Raw genomic sequence first — 15,098 nt, 5'->3', positions numbered from 1 at the left:
TAATAACCTCTGTCTTAATGAAAACTCTGTTTGTCCCATGGCCAGAAGGCCCTGATCCAAGTGGTTTCCCTCTTGCCCTGCTCCTTTCCTAGTTAGTCTGAGATGAGGCATGGCAAGCTTGTTCGGCTCTGTTTTTGGAATTAACCAAGGGACACGAAAGTAGCCTGCAGCCCAGGACCAGGACAGACCTCTGTCACTGTATATCTGTGTGTGCTACATGTAACACATAATGAAGCAGTAATTTGCAGCAACTGGTTTGCCACCATGAGGCAGCCTGCCGTCCTTCCTGGACTTCAGACAGCTCCCTCCAGCCCACTCAGCACAGGCAGCAGGCAAAGATAATGGGAGCAATAGTGAAAACATATGGAGGACACCAGGTTGGGAGAGGCTGCTCTGGGCCATTGCATGGGTCTGCCCCATGTAAAGACATTGAAGACTGCAAATTAAGTAAAGTGATTTGCATTGTTACTTAGCCTTACATTTCACCTGCAATCCTTCCAAAAATATGTTGGGATAAACACTGCTAATGCCTCTGCATTTCCTTTATTCTCTTTGTAGCATATTGTTTGCAGACATTGTGGGATTCACCAGCTTGGCATCGCAATGCACTGCTCAAGAATTGGTGAAGCTTCTGAATGAACTCTTTGGGAAGTTTGATGAATTGGCTACCGTAAGCATGTACTTTTTCCTTTTAAAAATTATTTTGAATTGATTTTTTAACAATGTGGTTTGTGTGTATGTCAGAGATTATGCACATCTAAGGCATGAAATAGACTGATTGCTAATCTAGTTCCCACAATAAGGCCCATGAATCACCACACATCCCTGAGGTTTCTGTGAAATCATTTATAGTTTTGGATTTCAGCAACAGAGTGGTAAGAAAGTGGTGAGAAAAAGAAACTAGAGCTGGCATTTTACGAGTAATTCATCACCAACCATTTCATCATCACTAGTCTCAGATAGAGTAGAGCTGCCATTAATGGGATTTCAAAAGACGGAATTGATATCTGTTGGAAATTCCAAAAGGCGGCATTTTGTCTTGGATCTTAGGCAAGTCAATTGAAAAACCATGGTTTGGGGGCATTATTGTAAAAAAAATGAAAATAGAAAACAACTTTGGGGGTGTCCTGATTTTGAAATACGGCAACCAGATCTGACTGTCCTCCCAGCAGCTGCCCCAGCTTGCCTCTTGAGGTGCGTTCCTCACCAAGTCTTAGGAGCCTGCAAGTTAGGGCTGCCTGGTAGAGGTTAAGGTTAGGAACTGGGTGAAGTAATATTTGCCAGTTCTGTACTCACCACCTCATGAATGGAAGATGAAAATCACAAGACGCTACCATTTGTGTCCACTTTTTCAGTTTATTTCATCTTCAAGGATAATATGACTTTTTAACTTGGCTGTTAATGACGGTTTGCTTAATGAATTATTTCCAGCTATAGTACTGAACCTGGTAGTTGCCAAGGTAGGCCATCAAAGGATCTATGTTTCTCTAAATATAGCCACGTTTTCCACATAAAGAAATATTATGCCTGCAGGACAAGCTTGGTAAAATACTGCATAGGGGTACTGTAATGTTGTGCAGCTGTGTGTGTGTGACCAGATAAAGGAGAAGCATTCTGTTCCTGTAACAGTAGTGTAGAAGCAAGGATTTCAGCAAGTCTGGATTTTCTCATCTCCGCATGATGGTCCCTTCCAACTCTACGAGGATTCTATGAATTCCTTGTTGTGTGTTCAGCACACAGTGGGGGTGTGGTATGTGGGAGTAATGAATCGTGCAGGCTGAAGTGGATTTCTAGTGACCTCATTCTGCATTGGTTGCAGTGCATGGAGTTTGGCAAGGTGTAGAGCCAAGAGCCAGTCATCAGGCAGCACAATTACTGGCCAGTGTCATCATCCCCATCAAAGTACTGGAATAACATTGTGAGAAGTTGCATGATTTCCCAGCCCACTACAGCATGAATAACAGTGGGTGTCTGCTATAGACTGCCAAGCCAAACTGAAGATTTGGATGAAGCCTTCTTAGAGCAGATTACCAAACATGCAAAAAGGAGAGAAATAGAAGTCACCTTCCCCAATATCTGTTGGAACTCAAACTTTGCCAAAAATGTAAGGTCCAACAAATTCATTCATTGCCTCACTGACAATTTCATTGCCCAGAAGGTGGAAGAAGTAGACACCCACAGTAAGGTCACTGTTGTTTCTCTCTCCTACAATTTTTACCCATATACTCTCAATCTGCTTTCCATGCTCCAAGTCATAAATTTCTTCACAAGTGTACACATCCTTTACGTACATAAAATGCTACTCCTCCTCCCTTCATGTTTGGTCTATTCTTTTTGAACAGGTTATACCCCTCAATTCCTATATTCCATTCATGAGTCTCATCCCACTAGGTTTCAGTAATACCTACCAGGTCATATTTGTCATCTTGTACTAAAAGCTCCAATTCGTCTTGCTTATCTCTGTGCATTTAGAGAAAACTGAAACCATGAGTCATTCCCTCTAACTGCTTTCTTCCTGTAATTTCTTGCCATTTAGCATGTATCTGGAATACCACCTCACTTTACTGTGCATCAGTGAAGCTACTATCCCCAGTACCAGGTGTTCTTCTGTTGCTTGTAATGTTATCTCCCTCCCCCTCAAGATCTAGTATAAAATTCTTCCTGATTAGGTTCATGAGACTCTTAGCAAACACGTTCTTGCCAACCGCTGTGAGACGCAGCCCATCTCTCCCCAGAAGTCCTTCTTCAAGGAAGTGGAGACTGTGTTGCAAGAAACCAAACCCTTCCTTCACAGCCAGTGGTATACCCCAACTATTTTCCTCTCTCTTCCTGGGCCATGACCTTCAATGGGAAGGAGTGATGAAAAGACTACCTGTGCCCCAAGTCTCTTCAGCTTCCTACCAGTTTAATGTCTCATTCTTTTCTCTTCCTACTCCTGTGAACCTTGTCCTTCAACACATGCATACCTGCAAATTTCATCTTAGTAGCTAAATTAAAGGTTACGAACATGTACTGTATTTTCCCGTGTATAAGACTAGTTTTTTTTCCCTAAAAAATAATGTCAAAAATCAGGGGGCTTCTTATACGTGGAGCCATGAGTCCCCCAAAATAGGGGGCGTCTTATACATGGGGGCATCTTATAGACTGAAAAATACGGTACCTCTTTAGAGTTTTGCTTAAATCTTGTTCCTTGCAATCCATTGTAACAATTTGAATAATTCCCCATTTCCATGCTCATTTTCCCTTTATGTGCTCTGAAACCATGAGACTGTATCCACAAGAGAGTAATTAAAGCTACACAGATGTGCTGAGTTATTTCATTTGTTATTTGAAGACTTTGCTGCTGTTGCTCTGCTAGTGAGTATTGGGGAGGACCGCTCCCCCTTGAAGCCCATTTTCCACCTTGGGCCTTGGGCCCCATACTCACCACAACAGCTTATAAGACTCCAAGGAGGCCTCAGGTGTGTGTGTGGGGGTGGGGTGGGGTGGATGTTTAGTCGGGTTTGGGAATTTGTTTAATTTTGGTATGTTTGTAACTTTTACTGTTTTGGTTTTTATTTTTATTTTTTATTTTTTTGTATAGGTTTTAATTTTAAGGGAAGGGGTCAAGGCTGCCTGGGAGTGGGTCCCAGCCAACAAAATGGCTGGGGCAGGTTCCACAGGGGGGGGATGCACTGGGACAACCAATCTCAGTGATCACGGGTAGGAGGAGGAGTTATGCTAAGACCAAGAACATGTCACTACCGAGGAGGCAGGTTTAGTTGTTGTTTGAGGACTATCCCTGCCTCTGGGTCTGGTCTTGACCAGACGGATACTGGAATCAGCAAGGGAGACCCACATGACCTAAAGGTACTGCTGTGCAATGCCAGGTCAAGGATTCATAAGACCACTGCCATCCATGACTTGATCGTGGATGGAGGACTTGACCGGGCATGTGTAACAGAGACTTGGTTGGATGAAGCAGATGGGCTTGTCCTTGCCACTGTTTGTCCACCAGTTTTCTCTTATGCACAGCAACGCAGGCCTTGTGGGCGGGGAGGGGGGTTGCAGTTATTTTTAGGAAGTCATTAGTTTGCACCAGGCGTCCTATTGGGAAGACCCAGTTCTCTGAGTGCATGTTCTGGAAGCTGGGCAATAGGGGCAGTACAGGATTCCTTTTAGTGTACCGACCTCCCTGCTGCACCAAGGATTCCCTGGCCAAGCTGATTCAGGTTGTGGCAGATATTCTCCTGGAGACACCTATTTTGGTTGTCCTAGGGGATTTTAACATTCACGCCAACATGACCTTACAAGGGGCTGCTCAGGACTTTGTGGAAAGCATGGCCTCCATGGGGCTATGGCTGAATAAGTCTGGCCCGACTCATAGCTGCAGACATGCCTTGGACCTGGTGTTCACCTCTATGGATGTTGGTGATCTGACACTAAGTAAAAGTGAAACAAAAGAAGTGCCATGGTTAGATCACTTCCTGGTGCAACTGGAATTCTCCACAACCGTTCTCCTCTGAAGGGAGGTGGGACTGATTCGGATGGTCCACCCCTGCTACTTAATGGATCCAAATGGTTTCCAGAGAGTGGTAAGGGATACTTTATCCCATGTTAATGGCCTTCCAGATGATTCCCTGGTGGCCCACTGGAATGTGGAGTTAACCAGGGCTATTGACTGTTTGGCTCTGAAGCTCCCTTTCCGATTGCATGGAGCCTGGACAGCCCTGTGGTTTTCCATGGATCTGAGGGCAATGAAACAATTGCTGAGACAGTTAGAGTGCCAGTGGCGGATAACTCATTCTGAAGCTGACCGGACACCAGTTAAAGCTCAATGCTGAGTCTACCAAGTGGCGATAGCGACAGCAAAGAAGATTTTCTTCACTGTTGCATCCACGGAAAACAGCAGCAGGAGACTCTTTCAAGTGGTTCACAATTTAGCGGAACCACCTGCTCCATTGGGGTGCAGTACGGGCCACATGATCTCCTGCAATGATTTTGCAAAGTTTTTTGCAGATAAGTTCACTCAGATTTGGTAAAAGGTAGACTCTACCGTGGGAGCAGGGCTGGGGCAGGAGAGTGCTAGAATCCTGTCTAGTCAAGTTGCGTGGGATCAATTCCAATCTGTTACCTCCGACGATGTGGACAGGCTGCTTGGACGAGTGAAACCAACCACTTGTCTGCTTGATCCTTGCCCATCCTGGCTTATAGAAGCTAGCCAGGAAGGGCTGGGCAATGGGCTTAGTGGGGTGGTGAATGCTTCTCTCTGTAAGGGAGCCTTCCCTGACCTGCTGAAAGAGGCGGTTATCAAAATGCTTCTTAGAAAACCATCTTTAGACGTGTCCAATATGGCCAACTATCGCCCAGTCTCAAATCTTCCATTCTTGGGCAAGGTGATTGATTGAGTGAGTGGTTGCTGAACAACTCCAGGCACGCCTGGAAAAATATATGCTACTTAGTTCAATGCATGGTATCAGCAATGAGAAAACACGACTATTGTATGCCGTGCTGGAGAAAGACGTTAGAACTGCCCTGAAAAACATGTGGACTTGCAGTGAGAAACAAATTGTTGCAATTATTCCAGACTTTACATTGCTGCATACAGAAAAATTGTATTGTCATTGCTATACTTGCCTAAAGGGAAGAGGTTTTGTGCTATTCCTCCTCAATTCTTGTAGAAAAATAGAGGAGTGTTGGAATAGCCCCATACTCCAAAAAGAGCAGCAGCCAAAGTTTCTGTGTACATATACTTTGCTCCAGACAGCTCACAATTTAAATTTCAACCAAAGGGAAATTAAGGAGGAAGAGAAAGGGAAATCAAACATAAATCCTAAAATTCATAGGATGAATATGCACAGGTGCCGGTACCCGTATGACACTGCAGTTCTGTGCAGTGCATATGAAAACGTATGTGGAACCTGTCTGATAGTTTCAGTTGTAATTGAGCTCTAATGTGTTAAGCAAAAGGCTGCACATATCATTGTGATACAGCTATGGGAGTAGTACAGTGGTACCTTGGGTTACATACGCTTCAGGTTACAGACTCCGCTAACCCAGAAATAGTACCTCGGGTTAAGAACTTTGCTTCAGGGTGAGAACAGAAATCATGTGGCGGCGGCGCAGCGGCAGCAGGAGGCCCCATTAGCTAAAGTGGTGCTTCAGGTTAAGAACAGTTTCAGGTTAAGAATGGACCTCCAGAACGAATTAAGTTCTTAACCCGAGGTACCACTGTATTAGAGAACATGTTATGCAGAAGTGTAGAGACATGTACTGCCACAGTAAAAACTTCTCTCTCTCTCTCTCTCTCTCTCTCTCTCTCTCTCTCTAGGAAAATCATTGCAGAAGGATAAAAATCTTAGGGGACTGTTACTACTGTGTGTCAGGACTGACGCAGCCCAAAACAGATCATGCCCACTGCTGTGTGGAAATGGGATTGGATATGATTGACACCATCACGTAAGTTCTTCACGGGCTTGCATCCTTCCATAGCAGGAGTGGCTCAACTTTTTTGGCCCAAGGCCCACATTGTATCATAGCAAGCAGTCCAGGGGTCGCATGTCAGTGGTGAGTGTGGTCACCCCACACTCCCACGCATACCAGAACACACATGGTCCTTTTCAGGGTCTCCAGGAGGTGAATGAAAAGTTCCTTCTCCACAATCACTAGCTGATACAGCAGAGCTGGGAGCTGCTCCCATTCAGACGCCATGGGAAACTATAGTTTGGGACAGTGATGATCTCTCTCCTCCTGGCCTGCCTCCCCCTGCAGTAGCATCTCCTTATTTATTGATGTGGGTCCAGAGGAAAGTAGTCACTCTCTGAGATGCCGTTTCTGCATGCCTACCCTAAGACCAAGAAGCAGCAGGGATCAAAGGAGCTTCAAAAATGTTCAGTAGCAACACACACACAAGCACCCATGCCCAAGCCAATTCTAACTGGATTAAGGAGGAAACAACACCCATCCAAGGAGGAAGGAGAGCTTCCAAACCTTTTAAAGAAATGGGTCATATATGCTACATCCTTTCCTATTTACAGGAATGTGAACAACTATCTTCCAGATTCAGGTAGGTAGCCATGTTGGTCTGACGCAGTAGAAATATATATATATATATATATATATATTTCTACTGCGTCAGACCAACATGGCTACCTACCTGAACATATATAATGTCCAGTAACACAAATGCTCATGCCAAGAACAAACTTAGTTGGTCTCTAAGGTGCTACTGGACAATTTTTATATTTTTAAAATATATTTCAACTATCTTCCAGTTTGGAATAAAAATGCTTGGAGTCAGAGCTTCAAATGTGACTCCTCATTGAGGAAACGACTTTTACCACTCCCCATAACAAAGTGATCAAATTTAGGAGGGTGGTGGATGACTTGACCACATCTGGTTTGAGAGACTATTGAATATCTCCAATCACTTCTGGGAGCTCAGGTGGAGCAGCACAGTTCTGAGAGACTGCATTTCTGTCCTCTCCAGAGATGTTTGTGTCATTGGGAACATCTCATGGTGCATCTGAAGATCTATGGGTCAGAGATGTCTGCAACCTCCAGCCAGAGGAGACCAGGAATCTCATGTGGCAATATGGACTTTCGCTGATTGTTAGGCTGTGAAGACTAATATTGTGAGCAATTTCCTATCCACTGCTCCATGTGGGTGTTCAGGTTTCACCAGAACTCAAGGAGTCAGACTCTGACTTTTGTGTGTTAGTCTCTTTGATGAGGCAATTGCAAAAGTTTCTGCCTGCTACCTTGTAGGAAGGACAGTGTTTGGGCCAATCATGAATTAAACATTTTAAACAGAATATTAAAAACATGATAAAACATCAAACATTAAAATCTTCCCTAAACAGGGCTGCCTTCAGATGGAACACTACCTTAAAATGCCCACTGGAATAAGAAAGTCCTTGCCATATACCTGAAGTTCTGCAAGGAGAGTGTCTGTCTGATCCCAATCAAGAGACAGGTCCACGCCTGGGCCCACAACCCTACATGCACAGCTTTTAGTTGGAGGACCGCCAACAGAGACACCCTCAAAGATCTCAGCAATTGGGCAGGGATAAAGGGGCTCAGGTGGTACTATCATGGAGCCGGGTTTCTGACCTGGTACCACATGGGCAGACAGTTGTCTGTCCCTATCAACTGTTTAGGTGCAGCACAAGGGTAGCCCCACATAAAGTGCATTGCAGTAATCAAGTCTTGAAACGTTGTGGCCATCCTAAAAAGATTAAAAGATAACACAAAGTTTAATCTTCATTACTACGTGGTCCACATCCGAGGAATTAAAAATAAGTCGGGTGTTTTGGCCTCATAGTATTGCATACATTGAAGCTTTTACCCTTGTGGGGTACAGAAAGGGGAAAGATGATAACAAATGTTCTCTAATGTACTGCATTCTGATTCTGTGTTTTCTAGATCCGTAGCTGAAGCCACTGAAGTAGATCTCAACATGAGGGTCGGCCTGCACACAGGAAGGGTGCTTTGTGGTGTCCTGGGGCTTCGCAAATGGCAGTATGATGTTTGGTCAAATGATGTGACACTGGCTAATGTAATGGAGGCTGGAGGCTTGCCTGGGTAAGTCTCAGCCTGAAGTTCTGCCACCCACCCAGTGGTGTCGTGTGGGGAGGGCCAGAGGGGTGGGTACCCTGGGAGGGTGCTTTTTTTGGTGGGTGAATTTTGCCCTTGGTGGGCACAACAAACATATTCCCAAGGAACGCAAACATGCTGCCCTGCCAGCCCCACACTGTTTTGTGATGCTGCAGGGCTGCGTGAAGAGAACCAGAATGGCGCATGCCCCCTGCATCCTTTTCACACAGCCTTGCAGCCTTGCAAAACAGCGTGGAGTTGGCAGGGCAGTGTGGGTGTGCCCTTTGGGCAGGTGTGCAGCGCAGCTCTGCTGGGTGGCAGGGAGTCACTCCAGCAGCACCAGTGGTATGCACCCCAGGCACCAGTGACACTTGCTACGTCTTTGCTGAAGGGTATTCAGGGCCCCAGTGAAGGGTGGTGAATTCTTGCAGGAAAAGCCTGTGGCATCTGCAAATGTCAGAGGGGTGGCCCCATTGTCAGCACCATGTCAAGACTCCATGCCTCTCAGTGTGTTAATATGCCACCAACTCTGTTGAAAGTGCATCCGTTGCAAACATTTATCAGTTTGGTGCTAGGACCAAACTGGATGAGACAATCTTTTTGGGAAAATCCAAGATTTCCCTACCCAAACCAGTTGAGGATTTGGATTGGGGTTTAGCAAACACCCTTCATCACGCTCAGTGTGTGTGTGTGTGTGTGTGTGTGTGTGTGTGTGTGTGTGTATACACATAGGCTAGAAAAAAATTGTGACCTAGCAGAAGCTTTTACGTACCACAGAGTAAGTAAGCCTATGATGTTTCAAGGCACTGTCTTTTTTCTTGCCTACTCCCACCTAATCTCTAGGAAAGTGCATATTACAAAGACCACCTTAGAGTGCCTGAATGGGGACTACGAGGTAGAACCAGGCTATGGCCATGAAAGGAACAGTTTTTTGAAGAAGCATAATATTGAGACCTTTTTCATTGTGCCATCTCACCGGAGGAAGGTATGTCTTTCATTCTGGCTTTGTGGTCTGATTCTTCTATGGTGTTGTGACATCATAAACGATTCATGTGAATTTTCATCTATGAGCTGAACTTCTATTTGAATTGAACAGGAAACGCTGAGCTAAAACACTCCATGTCAGTTAGATGGTCAATCTCTTTCACTGTGAACACTGTGGACACTTAGAGAACTGAAACATTTGAACAAAAAAGTATTCAGTCTAAAATAAAATGGCATGGAATTTGTGTGATTATTGAGTGAGTAGGAGTATATATTGTATTTTATTTGTTTGATTTCTTTGTGAACCATTTTGTGATCTTTTCTGATGAAAAGCAGTATATAAATACTTGAAATAAATAAAAAATAAGCATGATGCCAGTAAGTAACATTCATCATTTTCCTATTTTTATTAGATTAGTATTTTACAGAACACTTTACCTGAAAGTTCTCTTGTGCAAACCACACTGAAATCATTCATTGTGCCCTTAAATGTTGACTTCATATCTTTAAAAACTGAGAGAAGTGAAGTTACAGGGAACCAGGCAGTGGGCCTTCCCATCGGATGTCAAGGAGATAAATAAATATACAACTTTTAGAAGACATCTGAAGGCAGCCCTGTATAGGGAAATTTTTAATGTTTGATGTTTTATTGTGTTCTTATATCTGTTGGAAGCCACCAAGAGTGACTGAGGCAACCCAATCAGATGTGTGGGTTACAAATAATAAAACTATTATAATTATCATCATCATTATAATTATCATTGTTTTTACATTTCAGCATGTGAGCATGGTGTCTTTTCAAGTGTTTCTGATATTTGTAAGGATGGAGAACATAAAACATCACATTTAAAATGATGTTTCATCTGCAGCAATTGTGTACAATGGGCTTACTTATAAGTAAGGAACTGGGCGGACTAGCTGTTTGTATTGCAAGGTTTGGGCATAAATATTTGTGTTTGGACAACTGACCTTTGGGGTGATGAGTGTTCTGATAGCTGGACCTGTGGGGAGCTTCCTTTTATGCTTCTGTAAGCAATGCCTGCCTTGGATAGCCCTGTCTTTCAGCTGGACTTTTCTCTGTTCAACAGTGCTTTACAATGCTGTTTTTCATATCTTTATCTATCTAATGGTTTCGAAAACTTTTAGAGGTGTGTGTAAATTTTGCTTTGATGATGAGAAAAGATGGGGGTAAACACAGATGTGTAGAAACAGGGCTGTAGCTACAGGGTAGGGGGAAGCTAGCTAGGTTTTTTGGCCTGGGTAAAGCCTACAGAAGGCAGCACTGAGGCTCCCAGCCTGTGTGCAAATGCGCAGTTGTGTGTGGGGGGGGGGGTACCAAACTGTTTCTTTGACCCAGGTGAAATAAAGCCCAGTTTCACCCCTGGTAGAAATGCGCCTAGCCCCCCAAAGGCAGGTATGTGCTATGTGAGCCTCTCTCAGTTATCTGGCTGCTAAGCTACGCCTTTTCATAGGAAACTACTGTGTGGGAGGGGGAACACAAAGCTCCCCTGTGGTTGAGGACAAAGCTACCTTAATTTGAGGAATGTGTATTCTCAAACGCAAATGCCGCCCCTGTATTAGCATTCCAAGGGAGTTGCAGGGTTAGGAAACCTGGGTTCAGCATCACATTCAATCAAATAGTCCAGGCCCTCCCAGCACTAGCACAACTTGCTAATTTACCTTAAGATGATGTCCTGGCTGCCTTACAAAGGGCATTTCTCCCCCAAACCATCCGAGACAGCACAATGTAATTCTTTCTGCAAACATAACAAGGGCCCAAGAGAGCCTTTCAGTGTTGCTGAGCTTAGATGCTTGGTGCAGCACTGCAGTTTTTCAAACTGGGAGGATGCTGGGTGATTGTTTGTTCTGTGGCCTGTATGATGAGGCCCTGTAGAACAGCCTGTTTGCAAAGACAGCTCACATTCAAATATGAATTAGAGGAAGTTCTGGCTGCTGAAGCAGCAGCAGAAATTGCCCCCAAAATGCATTTGATATATTTGATTCCCCTACCTGAAATGGTATAGAACAACTCACAGATACTCACATTGAGATGCTGAACATGTACTTTCTTTCTGAACCAAGGCTTCTTATTGTGGTTAGGGATGTCAGAAAATTCTGAAGAAAATGGAAACAGGAAATTGACCATGGAACAGAAATAAATCTAGTAATTTCCCCATCTTATTTGCATAATTTCCTTTGCATCAAAATGAATGGGATAGAATAACACAATGGCAATGTAACTTATCCAACGTACGTAATGAATTATGTAAGTTACATTATTTTTCCACAGCAAAGACTGTGTCAAATAATATAGCTTTGGGTGACCAAATGGAGCAAACAGCACGCAGACCTAGTGGTGGGAGGAAAAAATCCTTAAATATGAGACACAGGGGAATGATTAATGGACTTCAATGTCTGTACACTAATGCGCAAAGCATGGGAAATAAACAAGATGAGCTTGAGCTCTTGGTTGTTGTTGTTGTTTAGTCGTTTAGTCGTGTCCGACTCTTCGTGACCCCATGGACCAGAGCACGCCAGGCACTTCTGTCTTCCACTGCCTCCCGCAGTTTGGTCAGACTCATGTTTGTAGCTTCGAAGACACTATCCAACCATCTCGTTCTCTGTCGTCCCCTTCTCCTTGTGCCCTCCATCTTTCCCAACATCAGGGTCTTTTCCAGGGAGTCTTCTCTTCTCATGAGGTGGCCAAAGTATTGGAGCCTCAGCTTCACGATCTGTCCTTCTAGTGAGCACTCAGGGCTGATTTCCTTAAGAACGGATACGTTTGATCTTCTTGCAATCCATGGGACTCTCAAGAGTCTCCTCCAGCACCATAATTCAAAAGCATCAATTCTTCGGTGATCTGCCTTCTTTATGGTCCAGCTCTCACTTCCATACATCACTACTGGGAAAACCATAGCTTTTACTATACGGACCTTTGTTGGCAAGGTGATGTCTCTACTTTTTAAGATGCTGTCTAGGTTTGTCATTGCTTTCCTCCCAAGAAGCAGGCGTCTCTTAATTTCATGGCTGCTGTCACCATCTGCAGTGATCATGGAGCCCAAGAAAGTAAAATCTCTCACTACCTCCATTTCTTCTCCTTCTATTTGCCAGGAGGTGATGGGACCAGTGGCCATGATCTTCGTTTTTTTGATGTTGAGCTTCAGACCATATTTTGCGCTCTCCTCTTTCACCCTCAATAAAAGGTTCTTTAATTCCTCCTCACTTTCTGCCATCATGGTTGTGTCTTCTGCATATCTGAGGTTGTTGATATTTCTTCCGGCAATCTTAATTCCGGCTTTGGATTCATCCAGCCCAGCCTTTCGCATGATGAATTCTGCATATAAGTTAAATAAGCAGGGAGACAATATACAGCCTTGTCGTACTCCTTTCCCAATTTTGAACCAATCAGTTGTTCCATATCCAGTTCTAACTGTAGCTTCTTGTCCCACATAGAGATTTCTCAGGAGACAGATGAGGTGATCAGGCACTCCCATTTCTTTAAGAGCTTGCCATAGTTTGCTGTGGTCGACACAGTCAAAGGCTTTTGCATAGTCAATGAAGCAGAAGTAGATGTCTTTCTGGAACTCTCTAGCTTTCTCCATAATCCAGCGCATGTTTGCAATTTGGTCTCTGGTTCCTCTGCCTCTTCTAAATCCAGCTTGCACTTCTGGGAGTTCTTGGTCCACATACTGCTTGAGCCTTCCTTGTAGAATTTTAAGCATAACCTTGCTAGTGTGTGAAATGAGTGAAATTGTGCGGTAGTTGGAGCATTCTTTGGCACTGCCCTTCTTTGGGATTGGGATGTAGACTGATCTTCTCCAATCCTCTGGCCACTGCTGAGTTTTCCAAACTTGCTGGCATATTGAGTGTAGCACCTTAACAGCATCATCTTTTAAAATTTTAAATAGTTCAGCTGGAATACCATCACTTCCACTAGCCTTGTTATTAGCAGTGCTTTCTAAGGCCCATTTGACTTCACTCTCCAGGATGTCTGGCTCAAGGTCAGCAACCCCACTACCTGGGGTTTGCGAGACATCCATATCTTTCTGGTATAATTCCTCTGTGTATTCTTGCCACCTCTTCTTGATGTCTTCTGCTTCTGTTAGGTCCTTACCACTTTTGTCCTTTATTATGGTAATCTTTGAACGAAATGTTCCTTTCATATCTCCAATTTTCTTGAACAGATCTCTGGTTCTTCCCATTCTGTTGTTTTCCTCTATTTCTTTGCATTGCTCGTTTAAGAAGGCCTTCTTATCTCTCCTTGCTATTTTTTGGAAATCTGCATTCAATTTCCTGTATCTTTCTCTATCTCCCTCACATTTTGCTTGCCTTCTCTCCCCCGCTATTTGTAAGGCCTCATTGGACAGCCACTTTGCTTTCTTGCATTTCCTTTTCATTGGGATGGTTTTCGTTGCTGCCTCCTGTATAATGTTGCGAGCCTCCATCCATAGTTCTTCAGGCACTCTGTCCAGCAAATCTAAATCCTTAAACCTGTTCCTCACTTCCACTGTGTATTCATAAGGGATTTGATTTAGATTGTCTCTTACCGGCCCAGTGGTTTTTCCTACTTTTTTCAGTTTAAGCTTGAATTTTGCTATAAGAAGCTGATGATCTGAGCCACAGTCAGCTCCAGGTCTTGTTTTTGCTGACTGTATCGAGCTTCTCCATCTTTGGCTGCAGAGAATATAATCAATCTGATTTCGATGCTGCCCATCTGGTGATGTCCACGTGTAGAGTCGTCTCTTGTGTTGTTGGAAAAGTGTGTTTGCGATGACCAGCTTGTTCTCTTGACAGAACTCTATTAGCCTTTGCCCTGCTTCATTTTGCTCTCCAAGGCCAAACTTGCCAGTTGTTCCTTTTATCTCTTGGTTCCCTACTTTAGCATTCCAATCCCCTATAATGAGAAGAACATCCTTCTTTGGTGTCACTTCTATAAGGTGTTGTAAGTCTTCATAGAATTGGTCAATTTCAGTTTCTTCCGCACCAGTAGTTGGTGCATAAACTTGGATTACTGTTATGTTAAAAGGTCTGCCTTGGATTCGTATCGAGATCATTCTATCATTTTTGAGATTGCATCCCAGTACTGCTTTCGCAACTCTTTTGTTGACTATGAGGGCCACTCCATTTCTTTTGCGGGTTTCTTGCCCACCGTAGTAGATATGATGGTCATCCGAACTGAATTTGCCCATTCCCGTCCATTTTAGTTCACTGATGCCCAGGATGTCAATATTTATTCTTGCCATCTCATTTTTGACCACATCCAACTTACCCAGGTTCATGGTTCTTACATTCCAGGTTCCTATGCAATATTTTTCTTTACAGCATTGGACTTTCCTTTCGCTTCCAGGCATATCCGCAACTGAACATCCTTTCGGCTTTAGCCCAGCCGCTTCATCAGCTCTGGATCTACTTGTACTTGTCCTCCGCTCTTCCCCAGTAGCATGTTGGACGCCTTCCAACCTGAGGGGCTCATCTTCCAGCGTCATAGCTTTTATATGCCTGTTATCTTTGTCCATGGAGTTTTCTTGGCAGGGATACTG

At 44.0% G+C, this 15,098-nt stretch overlaps 1 protein-coding gene and 1 long non-coding RNA gene across 6 annotated transcripts in view; one reads left to right on the top strand and one right to left on the bottom strand.

Annotated features, from left to right (window-relative positions):
- ADCY1 (adenylate cyclase 1) overlaps positions 1–15,098 on the top strand; it is a 225,285-nt gene that overhangs the window by 150,143 nt on the left and 60,044 nt on the right. For both annotated transcript variants that reach the window (XR_014161498.1, XM_081881792.1), the window contains exons 4-7: positions 559–670; positions 6,311–6,438; positions 8,404–8,562; positions 9,418–9,559. Coding sequence is in view for 1 of the 2 variants with exons in the window: in XM_081881792.1 (XP_081737918.1) it covers positions 559–670; positions 6,311–6,438; positions 8,404–8,562; positions 9,418–9,559 (541 nt within the window). In the remaining variant the exon portion in view is untranslated. The remainder of the gene's footprint in view (positions 1–558; positions 671–6,310; positions 6,439–8,403; positions 8,563–9,417; positions 9,560–15,098) is intronic.
- The window catches only part of LOC309352982, a 65,244-nt gene that overhangs the window by 12,316 nt on the left and 37,830 nt on the right, over positions 1–15,098 (bottom strand). Inside the window, exons 2-3 of one of the 4 annotated variants that reach the window (XR_014161502.1) lie at positions 11,603–11,673; positions 9,576–9,653 (exon numbers count right to left, since the gene is read on the bottom strand). This is a non-coding gene — a long non-coding RNA (uncharacterized lncRNA). Of the gene's footprint in view, positions 1–9,575; positions 9,749–11,602; positions 11,674–15,098 lie in introns of those variants that run through there. The other 3 variants (XR_014161503.1, XR_014161504.1, XR_014161501.1) reach the window with 3 other exon arrangements.

Source organism: Podarcis erhardii (genome assembly GCF_964252035.2).
Source record: "Podarcis erhardii genome assembly, chromosome: 12".
NCBI lineage: Eukaryota > Metazoa > Chordata > Lepidosauria > Squamata > Lacertidae > Podarcis > Podarcis erhardii.
This window is presented reverse-complemented; position numbering and strand designations above follow the sequence as displayed.